The sequence below is a fragment of the Amphiura filiformis genome, chromosome 11, assembly GCF_039555335.1.
Source record: "Amphiura filiformis chromosome 11, Afil_fr2py, whole genome shotgun sequence".
In the NCBI taxonomy this organism is placed as follows: domain Eukaryota; kingdom Metazoa; phylum Echinodermata; class Ophiuroidea; order Amphilepidida; family Amphiuridae; genus Amphiura; species Amphiura filiformis.
In genome coordinates, this window is record NC_092638.1 from 47,954,730 (window position 1) to 47,976,167 (window position 21,438).

The 21,438-nt window shown below is 37.1% G+C and overlaps 1 protein-coding gene across 1 annotated transcript in view; it reads right to left on the reverse strand.

Moving 5' to 3' along the window:
* Positions 1-21,182, reverse strand: part of LOC140164919 (syntaxin-8-like) — a 97,553-nt gene extending 76,371 nt beyond the window's left edge. The window contains exons 1-6 of the mRNA XM_072188318.1: positions 21,152-21,182; positions 16,669-16,768; positions 15,432-15,526; positions 13,655-13,765; positions 8,368-8,489; positions 6,837-6,929 (exon numbers count right to left, since the gene is read on the reverse strand). Of these exons, the coding sequence (XP_072044419.1) occupies positions 6,837-6,929; positions 8,368-8,489; positions 13,655-13,765; positions 15,432-15,526; positions 16,669-16,768; positions 21,152-21,177 (547 nt within the window). The 5' untranslated portion in view covers positions 21,178-21,182. The remainder of the gene's footprint in view (positions 1-6,836; positions 6,930-8,367; positions 8,490-13,654; positions 13,766-15,431; positions 15,527-16,668; positions 16,769-21,151) is intronic.
* Between the last annotated feature and the right edge of the window lie 256 nt (positions 21,183-21,438).

A 21,438-nucleotide genomic window follows, 5' to 3' on the forward strand; every position in this document is an offset into this window, starting at 1 on the left:
AAATGTGTTAAATGTGTCTAAGATCATAAATTCCCTAAGTTTGCAAGGAACATTCTCTCAAAAGGTCAAAAATAGTTAACTTCCTTGTGCACAAACATTCTAGTACAAAGTTTGTTTTAGCAACATAAATAAAAAATGCACTTTTTGCATGAAAAGCTAATACTGAAAAAGTGGTCATTTTATTTTTCCTGCTTTGTTGATTATAAACAGATTTGCTTGTACAAAATTTGTCCTGTTTCCTCATACACCTATACATAAAAGAACACATTCACACATTTTTATTTTCACAGTAGCTATGTTGAGCACAAATAGAGTGCTAAACATTAATGTTCCACAAAAATTTCCACTTTTACAATGTAAGTTAGAAAAGTAACAGAGGTTATACTTGTTTCCCCACATCAAGTTGGTGTACCTTGCTCTTTTTTTCTTTCCAGTTGTTCATATTCAAGGTATCCTCTTGTATCATTTATTGATCCTTGATGTGTTTTGTGTCCTCATCAGTTGGATTCACCATTACTCACTTTAACAGAGGTTAGAAATTCCCTAGTTAAAATAAATCCTGGCTATGAGCCTGACCTGAAGTATTACAAAGCTCTACTTCATTGAATGACTTCCAAGATTTTCTTTTGCCGGTCACACAAAAGTCTTTGATGTAACGTAAAAGATAGACGGGTAAATCTGAGAAAATAGCAATTACTGCAGCCATCTAAACTTGTTTAAGTAGAGTCAATCTAACGGTAGCTTGCACAGGTGCCGAGATGGATCAAGATCTTGACTGATCCTTCAATCTCAGTCTGCCCCTATGAACACAATGCCCGGTGGCAAAGTTCATTGACATCTATTTGACAGTCACAGCTCAGGAGTTGATATTCAGTTGTGGAGGATGAGATTTTGTACCCAGTGTACTCAAATGTCATTCAATGAGTGTACAAGTATATTGGGATTACAGAACTGTGTCCTGCTAGATGAGCATGTTTTAGATATAGTAAGATATATGTGACCCAATCTGATCCACTCAGGCCAAAGTGGGAAATTTTGAAAATTGAGTTACTAGCATTACTAACTTGCTCAGTACCCACAGCTACTGATGTTGAATTCCCAGGTCTCATGAATACTTAGCTACAAAGTTATGAACTTTTTATATGTCAATTTTCTTATGGTTTTTCTCCTCACATTTTGCCCATATCTCAGTTTCATTATTGCCAACTTTAGCCCGATTGGGTCAAGCTGACCTCAAAGTAAATATACATACAACTATGTGTTGAATAGATTATTAAAGGCCTATACAGTGATCCCAGCAAAAGTGTAAAAAAGGTAAAATTGTGTATAAATTGCTTAAAAGTGAAGGATAAGTCATTAAAATTATCATTAGGTATTTTAGAAATGAAAAGTTTGGCAAAAAAGGAGGAAAACAGCAGTATTGACAAAGTTAAAGCCCCATTCAAATACATAATCTAATTTCTCTACTTAAAAGGGCATTTCGTGATCCACAGCCTCATCCCCCACTTTTCTTAAAAAAAGTTGAGATTTTTATACCACTGGAATACTCTGGCTACATAATGTTTATGTACCAAATATTTCTTGCAGATTAATTCGTTTAGCAAAGATATCATGAAATTTGAATTTCGTTCTGGTGCACCAGAACGAAATTACAACGCATTGTCTATGGAGCAGTGTAATACATAATCATGCATAACTCATAAACACAAAATCGGAATCAACAGAAATTTTGGGAATATGCTTTTTTCGTGGATATGTACTGAAAAATGTCATAAAAAGAGGATGCTGGGATCACGAAATACTCCTTTAAGTAGTGAAATTACAGATTCATGTAAAATGTCTTATTTTGTCTTTTATACACATTTTTTTGCGTAACCATTAGCAGGCTATATTAGCACATCAATAACATTAAAAAGGTGCCAAAATCTGAATTTTGACGACTTTTACCATCCTCCAGATGAGCAAATCACTGAACAGGCCTTTATTCGGACATTTAAATAGAATGTTTCAAGTTGATTTTAAATACATATACATGTATGCAAAATATATCCTCAATGTGCAAAATCTGGGTCGGTCAGTCTGTACAATGTAGAACAGGCTTTTTTTGTGTTACTAGATTTCTATTATTTTTTTGCCTGGAATCGGCAAAGTTACTTCACTAACACAAATGCTGACCCTAATCATTAATCAGCTACTAAGCTTAAGCTTAACCCTCTGTATTTGGGATGATCTTATACACCGCCTCTTATGAGAAAATAGAAATTCAGTACATGTTATTGCCAAAACAGATGGTCAATTTGAACAGATAATGGGTAGTGGTGCCTATGGTGTACTTTATTATCATGACAAATGTTGTACAGGAATCACAACATTATTATAGGCAGGCCAGAAGCCTGGAATTATACTGGGGAGGTGCAGATTTTTGACAAAAATTGACATTTTTGGGCAGATTTTTCAAGGAAAAACCTTTAGTGCAAAATTAGGTGGATTCGTTGAGGGTTGTGGTGAATTTGGGAGAAATTTTTGGTGAACTTGGACCATTTTGGGTGGAATATTAGGAGTTTGGTGTATTTTAGGCGGATTTTATGGGATTTTTTGGACCTTGATCTAAGGGGGAGGGGGGAAGTTCCACTTGCAAACCTGCAAAAGTGCAAATAGGCCTAAATAAAGTGTGTCAAATTCAGACCCAAAGCCAGGGGTGCTGCACACACTCAAAATCCAGTAAACAAAGTTCACATATATCTATGTGAAAATGTTATGTTAAGAGTCTGGATTAAGAGCACACCTTTTCTAAATTTCTGATCTTTTTGGATTTTAAATTTTATCCACCATAAATGACAATTTTCAAACTTTTGAGACCTTTTCTACTTTGCATTGTGGAAATATAGTTTTCAGTTAAGGTGGTGAGCATGGATGTATAAGGCCTAAGGCCTTTTCCCTTTCAGTGAAGAACACTCTATCACTCTCCTTTTATAAACTTGGACCCAATCCAGTCTATAAGTTCTTCACTCCTTTTTGCCTTTTCATCACCACCGCCTCAAAATTGAATTTCCAACCAACTGAAGTACAATGAACTTTTCTTTTGTGATATTTCTCACTTTTTGTTTCACCTCCCCAGAGGTGAGACCTGTTAAGCTTTCTTGAAAATTAAAAGAAAGCCAACAAATTGTGGGTAAATTCACAGATAGTACAAAGTTAGGAAGTAGTTCTAGCAAGAGACTTGAGCCAGAAGTAATCACTTTCTAGGTACCAGAAATGAATCATTGTAAAGGGAGGGGTGATTTTCCGACTGAGTTTTCACCCAGTCATGCCGGTACTAAGCGTGATCGTGGTGATCTTGATTAGCTACAACAAACTACATATGTTAAGGTCGAGACACGGCTATGCTACACCTCCATATGTCTAGCCAAGGGTGTTTTATTTTTATTTTGTTTTCATTTTGTTTGTTTGTTTATTTGTTTGTTTGTGTGCGTGTTTGTGCAAAATAATGTCCTTCATCAGGAACAAGAATAATGGCCAAGTTCTAGGTTAGGAAGCAAGAATGTGAGTAAACCAAAAGAGAAATTGTAAATTTAAATCAAAATATTCAAGTGCAGAGTTGAAAAAAAATTCTAAGAACCACACAAAAATATGCAAATCTATAAAATAATGTTTGTATTTATACAGCGCCTTTCACATGTATCAAACCGCTTTACATTTATACTGCTGTCATTAGAACATGCCAGCTGGCATGCAATGCCCAAGGCATGCTCATACCTTTGGGCAGCGCTCAATGGACAATATTCCTAACAGCTCCCCATTTCACCCCTGGGAAGCAAGAGGCAAGTGAGGTAAATCGACCACTGCTGGGGCTCAAACTTGCTATTGGAGGATTACGAGGCAGTACTGTACTGCTGCGCCACAGTGCTCCCAAGACTATATCAAGTCACCATTCTTTCAATCTTCTGATTTTAAAAACTAGTAAATAAGTTATTTGTATTCTTTACTAATGATAATCTCACACTAAGAATAATTCAACACCTTTAATAACTTCCATGGTACCACCTGACCTTGAAAAACACATTCACATCTTTTCCTTCCAATGAATATTGTTTGACATTTCCTGGTCTTAAATGTGATATTTTCTCCCTTTTTCTTAATCTCGCCAAAGCCCCTTTAATTTCCCCAAGTCTTTCACAATCTTTAGATACCACGCTACTCTGCACTATTATCAATCTTGCAAAGCAACATTAATGTTCGTGTAAGAGTCATGTTTTTATCATTGTGCTTAACCTAGGATCATGTATGTTAAAGTTAAGTTGATATAGGAATACTGTTTTTATGATAATTAGATTTTCTTTATTTAGGAATTATCACTGAGAGTGTTATCCAAATGTCACAAGCTTTTCTTCAAGTTATTTTTATCATTCCTTTTCATAACTTATTGGGTACATGAAATTTTTTCCATAAACACACCTCCATATGTTATCCATTTTCATTAATTTTTTATAAACACACTTCCAAAAAAAGATCAATTGTCGTAAAATTTTCATCAACACGCTTCCAGTAGTGATTAATTTTCATGAATTTTTCAATTAAAATGTTTTAAAAAAAAGTTTTTTCATTTATCAACATTTTGAAAATGATCTGGATGTATGTATTATTCAAAAGAAGTGAAGCATAAGCATGCATTGTAATTATAGTCAGCGACACATTCACTATAGCAGAAAGTGTATTGTAAAACTTTTTTTTAAATCTCAGAAACCATCTTTTGTGAATTTGTAACAAGCTTTTCATTTTAGTGGCAAAATGTTCAAGTTCAAGATTTGTGCTATAAATGCCTGCTACTATTAAAGGATGTCTCCAGCAATCACAACATTATGCCTTATATGTTAGAAAAATAATTATCAAGCACAAATCATGATGATTTTATTTAAAACAATAAGGTCACTATGAGATTGTTTAAAATAAAACCATGTGATTTGTGCTTGATAATTAATTTTCTAACATATAAGCAGTGTTCGAATTAAGGAAAAATAAATGGTTGTCCCACGGACAACCAGATTACAATTTCTGGTTGTCTGTCTAAGTTTTTGGTTGTCTGTAGGCCTACAAAGGTGACTTTTGGCTACAGATTTATGGTTGTCCTGCGGACAACCGAATCAGTATTTTTGGTTGTCCAGCGACTTATTTAGTTGTCCCGGGCGAACGGACAACCAAAATTTCGAACGCTGCATATAAGGCATAATGTTGTGATTGCCGCAGTGTTCCTTTAAGATAGACTTCGCTGCAATCCAATTCCTTGCTCTAATTTATCTTTTAACTATTGTAACATTTGCTGAGGATGTCCTCTATATTTTTCACTATTGCACTGTACTTTTAAACCAACATACTCTGCAGAAATCAAGGTTTTAGGTGCTGTAGCTGTGACAAAATCCGAGATTTGTAATGAAACGATGTGTCCTGTCGTTTTATTCATACAATCAAAATATTAGCCAACTCTGTACATGCATGGCATACGGGATGGTCATAATGTATCAAAAAGACTGACCTCAGTCACAATCAATGGAGTGACACGTATTGGCGACATAGACACTGGAATTAAAATTTTCTTTGGTTTGTTTGGCTAAAATTAAAAGGACCGTATCTGAACAGTGAAAACTAACATTTTGTTGAAAAGAAAACACTTTTCTATTACCAATGGAAATGTTCGAAGTGCTGAGCTGTTGTAAATTGCTCATCCACATCAAAAGCCTGCAAACTAAAATTTTAAGTGTTTACTGGGCTGAGCTTTGCATTCTAGCATCAGAATCTTTATCAAAGACAAAGTGTAAAATATTATTTATCTTCACAAACAGGCCCGTCACCAGGCAGAGGGGGGCACGGGGGTGTAAGGCATCCCCCAATCCATCAAGACGGTTGGCCACTTTTAAGAATTTACTGGCCCAGCTGGCTAATTGTAAAATTTGTTTTAAAATACCATCCAGCAGTCCATAGCTAACGTGTCAAAACAACATTCTATCTGTAGAGGGCAGCATTTAGTATACCATAGCAACTAAATCACCTATATCCAGAGAGTACTGGACATGGTTCATAATTCTTTCATAACTAATTTTATATACTCCCACCACTGAATGTATTGCCTATATCTATCATATTTTCAAAACATGATATGTCTCATGAAATGGGCTATTCCATTTAAAATCCACACTACCCTTGTGGAAGATTTAGCTAAAGTCTTCCACAGAGGGAATATAAGTTTCAAATAGAATAGACAAACTTCCATTGGAAATATTCACTCCAGTTGTGGAAGATATAGGTAAATCCATAACACAGGGGGAGTATAGGTTTCAAAATGATTATCTCTGACCAATTACATACTCCCTCTATGGAAGATATTTCCAAAATCTTCCACAGGGGTAGTGTGGATTTCAACTGGAATAGCCCAAAATACCTTCAGATGGACTCAGCAAAACATGTTGTCACATGAATTGAAGTCATAAACTTGGTGCCTAGACTCGCTTCTGCAAGTTCATCTTGCAGACTATTTTTGTCCAATTAACCCCATGGGCACTACTGGCTTTGTTACAGAGCCACTGATTGGTTAATTACATGATATAATCAGTTGAATATCCAATCAAAATAGAGCTTGTAGATCTTGCAGCAAATTTAATCTTAATTTCCTTGAGCCATGCTGATTATTCTTATGATATCTCTGATTGGCTCAATACATGATATAGCCCTCTTTGTAACCAATGAAATGTGTTCTTTGAAGTTGATAATTCGCCCAGTAGTGCCCATGGGGTTACACTGTATTGGTTATTTTATGGAGACTGTGTAAGTATGATCCTACCTACCATTATGTTGTTCCAGTTCATCTCCTATCGTCTCTCCCATTTGTTTCTGCCTAGCAACCACCGATGCTAACACGTCCAAATTCTTGTCTTGATCTGAAAATCAAAGAACATACCATTTGCTAATATTATTTTGGAACCCAAGGTTACATCATCATCTGTGATTTACAACAGGCAACTTTAATTCTAGTCTTGAAATGTATACAGAAAAGAAGATTTCAATAGGAAAATCACCTCTTCCTAAAACTAAATGATCATCAACTTGCAAAAATTGATTTCTTCTTAAAATCTAATCATATCATATTAGTTGTTTGGTTATCAAAACTTCCTTCACCCAATGGAATTTGGGGAGCTGCACAGATAATTGGTGGATGTTACAATCTAAATGCGGATAGGTATGCGCCGTTCGGTAGCAACTGGCCTAGTTGATGTGATCTGATTGTGATGATTCACCATTGCAGCGAAATTACAGCACTTTGAGTCCTCCAAGATCTGGAGAAAGGCGCTTTATAAATCCAAATTTATTTTATTTTTTATTTTATTTATTTTTATTTTATATCATGAAAATATATATTAAAAGTTGCAAGTACACTTTCTACCAGGGAAGATCAGCAGCGTTGGCCATAGCCGGTATCACAGAGCAAAATGCTATTCAATTTGAATTGAACCCTGGGACTCCAGTGGTGCAAGGCGAGGAAACAACCACTGCGCCAACTCGCTTTCCCTCAAAAGTTAGGTCTTAGTCTAATAGGAAACTCTTTTTTCCTGAAGGCACCATGCACAGTGTCAACACCCTGTATTATAAATATTTTTTCCATACAGCTCTATACTCCGTTGAAATCAATATTCTATTATTGACACAGATAAAGAAAGTTGCATTGTGTTATAGGACTTGCACCTGGAATTTAACTGAATGGGCTAACCGTGTTCCTTTATACCTATCAAGTATAATTGTAATTCTCAAAATTAAATATATCACAATTTTTACTTTGGATTTCAAAATGCAGTAAAAGATATCCACAGCAAGCTGCAAGGCCCCGCTAATTAGTCTATTGCTTTTCGAGTTAGTGTACTGGAAACAAAACCCTGGTTTTACCTGAATACAAATCGATTTTTCTTGTAATAGAAACATCATATGGGAGCATGCACAAATCGTAATAATGTGTAGGATATAGAAACTCTGTGGTATCTCATATGATAGTCATGGTATGCTTAGCCTGAGTCGCTCGGCCTATCTCGAACAAAATCGCCATGCGTAGCTGTTGAAAAACGAGAGGATTCGCTGTACTATCACAGCAATTTTTGACACGAAGATAATAGGGATGATGACGATGTGCCATATCAACAATGCCTAAAAAAGTACCATTATATTTTGCATCATTATATTGATATTTAAACACACAATGACATTATGTTCCTGTGTCATATTTGAATTACGTGGGCTTTGTATGTCAACATTTTCCCACCGTGCACACTGCGTATTTTGACCTCAGCCACCAAATTCAGTCTCAAAATACCGCACTCATCACCATACCTTGAATAACTAGTTGTTGTTGTTGCCTGATGTCATCAATACTCATGCCTTTAGTCTCTTCTGATTCCATCCCCCATGTATCTTGTCCAAATCCAGCTGTGTTGGAATTAAGTAAACTGGCCCTGAAATTTCAAAAAATATTTCATGAAAGGTTTCTTGATAGTCTGCTACAATAATAGGCTATTACATTTAAAATTCACACTACCCTGTGAAAGATTTTGGAAATATCTTCCACAATGGGAGTATATGGATTTCAAATGGAATGAACACATTTTAGGCAGCTGCATTTGAATAAAATACACCCTCTGAGAAAGATTCAACCTGAATTTTTCACAGGGAGAGGGCGAGTTGATTAATATGCTAATTCCATTTGAAATTCATATTCCCCCTGTGGAAGAGTTTTTTCAAAAATCTTCAACAGGGGGAGTATGGATTTCAACTGGAATAGCCCAATATTTCATTACACCATGAATAGAAACAAGGAGTACTAGAAGACGGAAAGTTTCTAACTGCATTGATGCAGGGGCATGAGAGACCTCTATTGAAAAAAGAGGAACTTTGTTCAAAAAAGAGGAAAAAAAGAGGAAAAGCACTGAAATATGCTCAAAAATGGGCTGAAAATGAAAGAAAAAGCTAAAATTTTGCCTCAAAGAAATTTCCAAAAAGAGGAATTCAGCTTAAAAGAGGAGATTTCACACCCCTGATTGGTGGTAACTGAAATTCATGGGTAGTACATAGGACACCAAGGGTTCTCAATTTTGTTTGCTCACATGCCATATGGAATGGCCATACACATTTAATAGATCTGTGTTTGAGAGCCAAATACACCTTGTTTTGCTATGTTTAGCAAACATTTCAGAGCTTCTAATAGGGCCGACAACCATTCATAACCTCCGCGTATCACACCATATGTGCGTCCCAATTAAATTGCTCGTTAGATGATATACGCACACCGGTGCGGAGGTTATTGATATCCATCAATGACCTCCGCATATGCTTACGCGGTACAATGACTTCCACGTAGTGCGCATCTGTTGCGCCGGAACTCTACACGCGCACGCAACTACCATATTTGCATATGGCGTGATTGCGCAGTGCTGTAATTGGTAAGTCCGTTTTAGCCTGTTCGACATTTTGAAGGGCGTAAATATAAGTTTTGATAAAATTGTTTATTTCAACAAATTTCGGAGAATAAAATCTTGAGATTTGGTTGAGTGATGTGTTAAAAGTGACGGCTATGAATTAGGTTAATAACTTTGCATTAGTTATATGTCGGGCATTGTGAAAATCTAAACATTTTGCTTTGGACCTCGGAATATCCCTCGAAGATATTCCTTGGTTCCAAAGGCAAAATGTTTAGATTTTTCACAATGCCCTCCAAATAACTAATGCGCAGTTATTAACCTATAATTGGTTCATAGGCCAGATCTGGTCTGTGGTGTGCCTAAGAACCACTGGGCTACACATTGTACATTCTATTCTAAACTCCTATCATAAATGTTTCTACTTATTCTTTCGCTCACCTCAAGTTCGGTGGTTCACCACGCTTGTACACATGCATGTACGCTCTGCGTGATTAACTTTATGTGCATGATTTGATACTTTGGTCAGCGAAATATGCACCTATGTCACTACAAAACTTGAGGCGAACTAATGTATAGCGATGATAAATAAAACACTATAACATGCTACACTAAAAGAAGTAATGAATTGCAATTTCTCAATAATATCTTGATACAGCTGCCAAAATAGGAGAATATAAGAAATAGAGGTTATCCACTTTACTCATGCGTGACTTCTAACAAAAGGCGCTGGTTCCCGTAGTATTCCTCATTCAAACCAATTCAATGCACGACCTCGGTGTTACCTCAACTTACCTGCATGACTTTGGCGGGCCATTTTGAAACAGTCATGGTTGCACATGCAGGTACTTCTTTTGAAAGTCCTAAACAAGGTATAGCAGTCGCTGATAGGATATGCAGCTTATAGAACATGGATAACCTCTATTATAATTGAAAGTAACAAAGAAATCTTTACACGCAAATGCTACTAGCAAGTTTTACTAGTTCAAAGTAAATTGGAAAGGATTTAGAACTTTCCAAATAAAGGTCCTGCATGCTTTTATAAATCAATTGACTTCAAACAAAAGTGTGTATTGGTTTTGTTTTGTTTTTGTAAAATATTAATACTGTATTTTGTTAGTGATCTATTTTTTTTTTTTTTATGATGCAATAAATGGCAGAACCTGTGAGGAAAATGCTTCTATAGAACAGAGTTGACCATTCAGCCACGTTTGCGACTAACTACATCCACATGCATAGGTTCTATACTCAAAAAGAATTCCATTCCATTAGAAACTGAAACCATACAAAAAGTCATTGACTATCAGCTTTTATACACTTTGTTTATTAGCATCAAAACAAGGACTGCATTATGAAGATAAACAACGAGATGGCAACAAAACTTCAACATTCCTTTACTATTTTAAATACAATGCTAATTTCGTCACTGGGTGGGAAAAACCTCATGTACTTTTGGCCTTTGAACATGGATAAAGCCTTGTAGGTGTAGACTTTATATTGAAGAGGTTGCTTCATCCACGTTCAAGGGCCAAAAGTATCCAGGAAACACCTCATATTTACTTTTGGCCCTTGAAAATGGATAAAGCCTTGTAGGTGTAGACTTTATATTGAATGGTTTGCTTCATCCATGTTCAAGGGCAACAAGTACATATGAGGTTTTTCCCGCCCAGTGACGTAATGCATGATTCAAGAGTAAAAAATATATCATGCTTTGCGATCCTTTTCGAAATGAGATGGCAACAAAACTTCAAGATTCCTTTCTGTTTTAAAAACAACGTTGCTAATAAAAAAAATATCATGCTTTGTGATCCATTCAAAATGAGACGGCAACAAAACTTCAAGATTCCATTTTATTTTAAAAACAATGTTGCTAATGCATGATTGACAAATAATGACAAATATCATGCTTTGCGATCCATTCAAAATGTGTTTTTGTGTTTTGTGGGTTTTTCACAAAAATGTAACTTGCTTAAATTCATATTTTTTACATACACTGTGAACTCAAAGTATTTCATTTTTATTATCACATGTAAAAACACAATTTGAATGGATCGCAAGCTTCTGACGACATGTTGATAACAATTTTTACCTTTTCTTCCTATCAATAGAAGAGTGCAGTGAGTCAACATGGAGAAAAGTTATTGATAATAAAAAAGTGTTTACTTTTTCTATTAGAATTTCTAAGTACAAACAGTATCTTATTACTCCACAACTGAATTAAGAGCAATTCACATCAATTGGACAGACAGCGAACATTTCTGGACTTGGTGTATTATCAATTAATTTTTGTACTGAGGGAAGTTCAGGAATGGAGGAAACATGTTGTTGCCATAAAACTGGAACAACTGACCGTCGGAGGTCAACATCAGTTGCTACTTCCGGTCAGATGACCCAATCTCCCGGTACCAACAAAACCAACATCAGTCAGCATTGAAGACCAGTAGATGCTGGTCGCAGGAAACCAACCTCCACAATGTAAGTCGTGAGAACTTAAATTTGTACTTTCTCTATCTAACTGAGTTGGTTGTTAGGGTTTTTTATGCTTGGCCTTATTTATGGCAAACAAAAAGAAAGTTTTTAGTGCCCGATGTGCATGAGGATCATAAAACAGTTGGTACAGGGTATCCCTGAAAGAACTGTATTGTCAGAAACTTTTGGGTACTTAAATGTCCGAACCAAATAAAACTAATAAATAGGTGGCATGGTTGAAGAATAAAACAGCTATCACAAATTTTCAAAATTTTGACAATTGACCAATCCGTTCTTGAAATATAAGAATTTTATGAAAATACCTCATTTTCAATCTGTTCCACGGATTCATATATCAATCAATGACAATAGACGCCTGATGAGCAGTAGCTGGTACTCCAGATACGGGTCATTGATTAATATTTGAATCTGTGGAATGGTTCAAAAATGAGAACAAAGCAATCAATTGTCAAAATTCAAAAAGTATGTGATAGCTGTTTCATTCCTCAACCAGATCAACTATTTAGTTTTGTTTGTTTTAGGCATTAAAATACACTGGCCGTTTCTGATGATACAAGTTTTTCAAGGACACCCTGTAATAGACCGACGCCCCCATTGGTCAACGTTCAGGTAGACGACTGAGAAACTTCAAAGGAAATTTTGAGTCAGACTTTCCCCAGAATCTAGGGAAATAAAATAATTCTGCGCAGTTGTATCCAACCTTTTAACAGTGTTTGTTTTTGTGTTAGACACATTCAATGTGTGATTCTGTTACAACAGCATGGTAAGACTGTGGCACATCCATACACTAAACAGATGCAGACTATCCACAAGCAGGTTAAGTCCCAGCGTCACCTGTTCATGAGGGCCGATCATTCCATGTGTGACAGACGAAACTGCTACGCACTTACCGCATATTTTTTATGGTCTTTCGCACACACGCAACACTCTATGCGTATACGCAATGCTGGAGTGATTGTTAGACACACACAATCAAACGATGGGCCCTCATGAATATGCGAGAATTCACAGCATACAAAGCATGGGGACTTTAGTTGTTTTTGGATAGTCTGTACCTCTTTAGTTCATAGGTGTATCAAAATTTATGCCGTGGATCACAACCATCACATTTTGGAATATATGTTTTTCTGTTGTCACTATCAGCCCTCATGAATATGCAAGAATTCACACAGCATACAAAGCATGGGGACTTTGATTGTCTGTGGATAGTCTGTACCTCTTTAGTTCATGGGTGCATCGTGAGTTGTACCGTGGATTACAGCCATCACATTTTGGAATGCACATTTTTCTGTTGTCAGTTGTCACTATCAAGCACCACACAATAAACATGCCCAGTTGGTAGATAACAAATGATAGGGTATATTGTTGATCCATTGATTATCCTTTTCTGATGCATTGTGGGATAGAAAAAGGGGCAAATTAGCGACCAATTTGCCCCCTTTTCTATCCCACAATGCACCAAAAAAGGATAATCAATGGATCAGCAATATACCCTATTCAATAAGTTGGTACGGCTTCAAAACTCAATTGCCAATAACGTCCGGTTGGAGCCGGTTTCAATTATTCTATACAATGGAACGCGGTTCAACCGCCGGTCGAGTTTTGAAGCCGCTCCTTAGTAAAGAGGCCCATTAGCATCAGATTGGACCTGCATGCATGGAAAAGCTTCATTATCTTCAACACAAAAACATGAAGTGTGTTATTGATAAGCTTACCTCTCAGGAGCTGTGTATGTGATGTCTTTCTTAAAGGCTTCATTTAGAATCTTGTCTTTTGCTAATAGGTTATCTAGTAATCCTTGTCTTCTCTCAGCTTCCCTTTGTGTTCTGCAATGAGTTGATTGTTAAGGACATTTGTTGTTTACACTATAATGCTAATACCTATAACAATATATCCACCAATCTTAGGGCTCATATTGAAATACCCTACCACGTTTTCACACAGAAAGAAGGCAGGATTCCCCTCGCTAAGCGCGCGCCTCAGGAAAGCTCGGTCATAAAATGGATGGATTATATGCATCAGTGATACACCCTGCCCAGGATTTTAACAAAAGAAGGCTAGTACAGGAAAGCTGCAGGATGGCGCACACCTTCCTGGGTAAGGGAATTTCAATATGAGCCCTTAGGAAATTAATGAGGTATTGTCACGGAGGTATAAGTGCGTTAGTGTTAGTGTTATAGACCTAACGCTGACGTCCTCTTTTGGTCTATACACTATAGTGTGCTCACCTTTTAATCCTAGGGTCATGGGTTTGAGTCCCGGCAGGACCGAGGCGCAGGATACTTCAGTGAGTGGTTTGTGACAGAAATGGTGGCAGCGGTGGTCCCTGGTGTTTCTTAACATCAGGTGGATCCATCCATCGGAAAGGGTTATGCATTCATATAATGGCTTGCAGTGAGTACGTTTACAGATTATTTGCGGGACCATAGTGAAATATTCCAGACATACACTATTTTGCTCTCTGTAAAGGACAAGCAAACATGGTGAAGCTGGTACTCCTTGTAGTACCTCATTGTTTAGACACGGCACAGTGTCAACACCCTGTATTATAAATATTTTTTCCATACAGCTCAATACTCCGTTGAAATCAATATTCTATTATTGACACAGATAAACAAAGTTTACATATGCATTGTGTTATAGGACGTGCACCTGGAACTTAACTAAATGGGCTAAACGCGTTCCTTTATACCTATAAAGTATAATTGTCATTCTCAAAATTAAATATATCTCAATTTTTACATTGGATTTCAAATTTTTTACTTTAAAAATGCAGTAAAAGATATCCACAGCAAGCTGCAAGGCCCCGCTAATTAGTGTACTGCTTTTCCAGTGAGTGTACTGGAAACAAAACCCTGGTTTTACCTGAAAACAAATTTTTTTCTTGTAATAGAAACATCATATGGGGTACTAGAGCATGCACAAATCGTAATAATGTGTAGAATATAGAAACGCTGTGGTATATCATATGATAGTCATGGTATGCTTAGCCTGAGTCGCTCGGCCTATCTCGAACAAAATCGCGATGCGTAACTGTTAAAAAACAAGAGGATTCGCTGTACTATCACGGCAATTTTTAACACAAAGATATAGGGATGATGATGACGATGTGCACGGTTTAAAGTTAGACCTGGTTTGACTTGTTTTGTACATGCCGGCCTACCTCTCTTGCCCCTTCAGGTGCATGGTTTGTTTTGAGGTGCTCCATGTGTTGCCCACCTCTGCCTCACTGAAGGGAAGGCATCCACGGTGTAGTATTTTGTCGTGGGCAGTAGGGTTAGGGTGAATGATTATTAAAAAACATGTGTTCTGAAATTAGCACAAAACCTCTAACAACAGGAATCCGTAATAAGAAACAAGGTTTGAACAAGTGCACTGTCGAACTGTAAAGGTTAACATTGTCGAGCTTTCATCAAGGGTGAGTCTGACATCTTCAGGACAAGTCAAGAGTCACAACTGATGAAAGTTTGACAAAACGACAAAAAAGGATACATGTGGTATTGAGATGAAGCCTTAGTGAGTTGCTGTCGTAAATGCTGTATGTCTTGTGAAAATCTCCTCAATGACAAGCGAATATCAGCATTGATCTGAAATAGAAGTATGCAAACATAAAACAATCTTGGTAAATATCCCGGGTAAATATAAGAAATGTGGAAATACTGTATTTAATAATAAAACATAACCTGATTCAAACAAAACTAGACAATTTTACAAATTGAGTTATTATTATAATTACTAAGTACTTTACTCAATACATCAGCTTACTGGTGTTGAAAGTGCCTGGCATACAAATGTATAATTGGTTGAAAAGTTATGAATTAGGGGTTCATACATACACGCTATGTAACAGCGCGTGTGATTGGTCGAGAACCGGGCATAAACAACGTTTATGCCCGGTGTTCCGGATGTGAGATCGCCGGGTAGGGAAAATGAAGGACAATTATGTTTTTTAATAATGTTACTGGTAATATTTTGATATTATTTTGATGAAATAAGAATCACAAAATGTTCAGGTACATGTATGTATGAAAGCTGCCCCTCGGGCATAAGCAACCGTTTAGTCATGAAAATATATGAATGAACTCCTAATTCATTAATAGAATTGAGGGCATGATCGATTGTTTATGCCTTTAGCGAAGCTGAGGGCATATTCCACTTTAATACCTTCAATTCTATAAATGAATCTTGTTCATACATTCTTCAACATACTGTAATTATTGTTTTTCATCAAATTATTTGTTAAAAAGATGTTGTTTATAATAATGTTATTTTCCTATGTTTTTTCTACTCCGCGATTGTCACGCTAAAGCAACCCAGCTCTTGACCAATCACTTACGTCTGATACATAACACACATGTATTAGGCAAAAAAAAAAAAAGGTTTGTCTCAAAGCTATGCCAAGACATTTGTAAAAAAGAAATGCGGAATTTTTTTTTTATTACCAAAAAATTTTTTAAACTTTTTCCAGAAAAATTCGGCGAAATTCAGATATTTTTCCCCAAATACCATGAAAAAAGTCAGGAATGAAAAAAAAAAAAAAAAAAAAATCACATTTCCCATTTGTTTTCAAACCACTCGTGAGCTTTGAGACAAACCATTATTTTTGTTTGGCCTTAACTTTTTATATCTCCAGTAATTTTGGACTGTCGATTGGCATGATTGGGTCAAGGACCGTTAACTTACATGAGATATACATGTATGTATGCAGTAACTATCATCATTGACTTACTTTGGAATAGTTGGATCCACTTCTCTGTAACTCATCTCTCTGGTTGATTTTCTCCATGATAGCCTGCCCAGAGCCAAGACAGGCTTCATGCTCTGTTAGCCTGTAGACAAGTCACAACACAAACAAACAAAAGCACTAATTTGTTTAGCGTTATATATAATTACTAAATATTTAGATAATTGGTTTCGTCAATGTATTGTTGAAAACATTTCTTGCAAGTGATGCGGTAGATGACATTAGTTGACTGACAGTTGAGAGGGTGTTGAATATGGTATCATTCTCCTGTGATGGTGCTGCAGAATGTCTCACCAGCAGTCGTGTGTTTGGTCTGCTCTCTGTTGCATTGACCATGTTGGTGCTTGCGTGCGACAAGAGAATCCCAATTCAGGGGCTTCCATAGAGGGGATCTTGAGAGATGATCTAACAACCAAGTCCTTGGTGTTTGTAGGTCTACGGAAAGCTACCCATGGGTGGCTCCAGGATGGCTTTCTTCTTACAGCGTTCAGAGGCATGAAGAATGGGCAGATATTTGTGTAAGGTAGTGGTGATGGTAGAGTGGATGGGGTTGTAGGTGACAACAAGAGGAGTACAGGATTACGGGTACATGGATCAAATCCATGAGTTCCTACAGTCACCCATGGAAAACAGGGTACTGAAAACTAGTACACCATGTCCATATGGGCCAAGGGATGGTTTGTTTACACATCAATCATTCCTTCAGAATAGGCAATACAGATTCCAAACATATAAAACTTACCTCATATGACAATTAATTCTATTTGCTCAATTTCATACCAAAATGAAGGAAAACATGGTTTTGTTATTGCAAAATAACAAGAAAATCAGAAAGGTTATATCTGGTCATTTGCAGTAGGCCACTTCAGGTAATCAATATTGGCACTTGAATTGCATGACTCAGTGACTTTCTGCTCATTATAAGAGTGATAGTGTTGTAAACTTGATTGCATAACATTAAGATTGCCAACTGACATCCTTTGTATTTGAGTTGTCTGTTGATGGTATTAGAACTGTCATGGATGTATACATTACACAAAATGTCAACAAAACATGCTACTGCAGAACTCTATGCCTGTATGTGTGTGTCTGAGGGCCAATCTGAGGGCTGATGACACACATTCGATGGGTGTAGATTACAGGTGCAAGTCTCTTCCTTCCGGCGAGGTTGGAGGGCTAAGATATATTGATGACATTTTCCTTATCTGGACCCATGGCCAGAAGAACTTGAAAACTTCATCATCCATTGCAACACCAAGCACCCAAGTATCAAGTTCACAGCTGAGCAATCCAAGGAGTCAATTCCATTTCTTGATGTCATGGTTAGCCTGCACAATGGGTACCTGGAGAGTGATCTGTGATACTCCAAACCTACCGACACTCATCAGTACTTAAAGTGGTCATCCTGTCATCCAAAGCATACTAAGGAAAGTCTCCCTTACAGCCTGGCCTTCAGATTACGACGCATATGTTCATCTGAGGAGACCCTTGGCACCAGAATCCGTCAACTCAAGCAACATCTATATGACAGAGGGTACCCCAGCAAAGTTGTTGAGAAACAAGTCAAGAAGGCTGTTGAAGTCCCAAGATCTGAAACCCGTCTGAATCAAGTCTGTAACCCATCTTGTAGGCTTATTCTTTTGCACCAATAGAGCTAAATAGATAACTAAATACCTTCAGGAGACATAGCATATGTAGCAGTTAGATAGTTAATAAAAAATATTACTGTGAATGAAAAGTCAGGAGAGCATCTTGAGGGCCTATTAAATAATATTTTTTTAATGTGCATGCATCATCGAAAGTCGAGAGAAAAACGATGTACACAACTAAGGGGGTACAACATAACTACACCCCTGTCCAATTTTGTCCTATTTTTGCATTTTTCTTTAAAAATATAGCGCATTGGTGACAAGTAAGATGTATATTATAGGGGCAAGGACTACAACTACTGCATTGGACATTTTATTTCAGCACAGACATAACAGTTGTGGAGTAACAGTCAAAAATGAGGGAAAACCAATATTTGATTAATTGATAAATCAATAACTACTTGCTTTGAGTTGCTGAATTTTCTGTTCAGTAGTTGTAGTCCTTGCCCCTATACATATCTTACTTGTCACCAATGTACTATAATTTTTGAGAAAAATGCAAAAATAGGCACAAAATTGGCAAGGGGTGTACATTGTAGTACCCCCTTAACAGAAGGAAGTGGTCAAACGATACCAGTAATTCAGTCGTTAGTCTAATCTTGCAGCCGTTTATCTTTTTAAGACGCAACATATTATTATTTTGGTCAAAATTCTGGAATTCCGTATTTTTTTTGGAGTGACCGTACTACCGTATTTTTCACATTTTACCGTACAAAATACGGTGAAACCGTACTAGTTGGCATGTCTGACAATGTTATTACGTAACGGTAAAGCTTACGTAATTTGTTTATCCCCGAAGTTAGATATGAAAGGACACTAGCCACGAATGCGAGGGCATCCGTGAGAAAATTCGTTGCTAGTGTTTCTCGAGTAATATTTTGTAGGCGAGTGTGTTTTCAGAGCCTGTTGGTGTGGCGAGGTTAAGTTTTTGGATGAGACAAACTGACTGGGGGGATGGGGTCAACATCAACATGGTCATGATGGTTGTGATGAATTTTGTAGAACACCTCGTGCGCGACTGCAATCACTGCATACTTGGCCTGTTGGGTGATACATATTGACCAGCAATCGTAGTAGACAATTAATGAGGGACAATATTTAAATGGTTTGCATGGACGCATTAAAAAAAATCATTACGTTAGAAATAGAAATAACATTCTATTCACCATCTGCAAGCCTATGATCTAAACAAAAACCTGTACCACATAACTGCCTGGTTTTTATTGTTTATAAAACTCGTGATAAAACATCTCTAAAATGTTCCAGAAGATGAACAGTCATTTTTTTTATGACAATCACCAACACAGAACCGGCCCCAACCTGTTTCGAGCGACCACATGTTTGTCCAATACGGCAATACATGCAGACTCGACAGCGCGCCGTCATACAGAACAGGCTCAGGCCTTGGTTTTGCACGTACGCTAGTCATGTGCACTAGCAGCGGGGACAAGATTGCGTGAGGTAGCTGGCAACACAACAGCTGATTTTCACCTTGTTTCTCATTGAAAACAACGGGCGGGTATGGTATGACAATGTATGGGAAAGAAAATACATGTGGGCGATTTACAGAGATTTTTTTAATTGGATCTTGTAGCCGACAGAACAAGCTTTATTTTGATATCACATACAGTATATTGGGCCACGGGAACCATATTTCCCTTTATCAAAAAATCTAGGGATTTCAGTATATAGGGCATTGAAGTCTGTACTTAATATACAATTAATAAAAATAATCATTTATAGTCCGCGTATAATTTCTATTTGGAGATATAAATCACCATTTTGACGAAAAATATTGGAGCCATCACAAAAAAACCAGCGCCATAGCCGCTCGGAGTCAGAAAAAACCTCAACTTTGGAAAATCGTAGACGAAAAAATACTCATTGGATTTCAATATTTTTTGCATTTCTATTTGATTTCATCCCTTTTTAGTTGTATTCCGAAGTTGTATAGCTCTATCTTAAATATTAAACAAATGAGAGCAATTCTAAAACATTTGCTTTTTGCGTTCAACAAGCCGTGTGCTTGTGCGTGAATGGAAAACAACGTTCGGCGAGTACGCGCTGCATGAGTGGACACCCTACTGTTGTCTGTGCTGAAATAAAATTTCCAGTGCAGTAGTTGTAGTCCTTGCCCCTATAATATACATATCTTACTTGTCACCAATGCGCTATAATTTTTGAGAAAAATGCAAAAATAGGCACAAAATTGGCCAGGGGTGTTAGTACCCCCTTTTTTTAAGAAGTGTGGAAGTACCAGAATTATGTGAAAATTGGTCGAGTTTGCGCATGTTTTTGCACCTGTTTCTGACCAAAGTTACTGACATGGAAATGAAAAGAAGAAAAAAATATCATTTTAATCGAACAATCGACATTTGATGAGGTCAAATTGTACTCAGACTTAGCCTGGCCGGGTACGGGTTAGGCCGGCCGTGAAATATTAAGTTACTCGCCAGTCGGTCGGGCTGGTGAATTTGAAACTTTACTCGACCGGCTGCAATAGTACTCGCCATTGGCGATCGGACAGGTGGAAATTTCCATGCCTGCTTGCAGAAAAGTACAAGGGGCAGAAAGTATGAAACCAGTATTAAGCTTACATAACCTACATGTACCATGATATTACATTGTAAGGGTCAAAGGCTGTCGAATTCGGAAGATCAGCTGACATGATAAATCAGGACGAATAAAAACACGGTGGATATAGGGCACTCACACATAATTTGGGGGTTAAAGACTACACAGACTGATACCTATACAACTATGAAATCTTCTGAATAACTCAAGTAGTTAATCCAATTTCAAAATCTGTTAATTCTTACCAAGAATCTCCACCGAAACTTGCCATTTCTGCGATTCAGGGCGATTTTTCAATCAATCAACGCCCTCTGTTGAGCCGAGATTTGTTGACATCGATAAGGTCACATCATCACTTCCGGGTTGCTGTGGCGCTGAAGTTTGATAATTTCTGATTGTACGAAATGGGTAAGCTTTAGAAAATTAGTTCAAGAATTGTAAATAATAAATGTCAATATAAATTATAATTACAACCTTTGACTGACAAAGAGTTGGGCATGCCAAAGTAATGCAAAACGGGCGTGGCAAATGT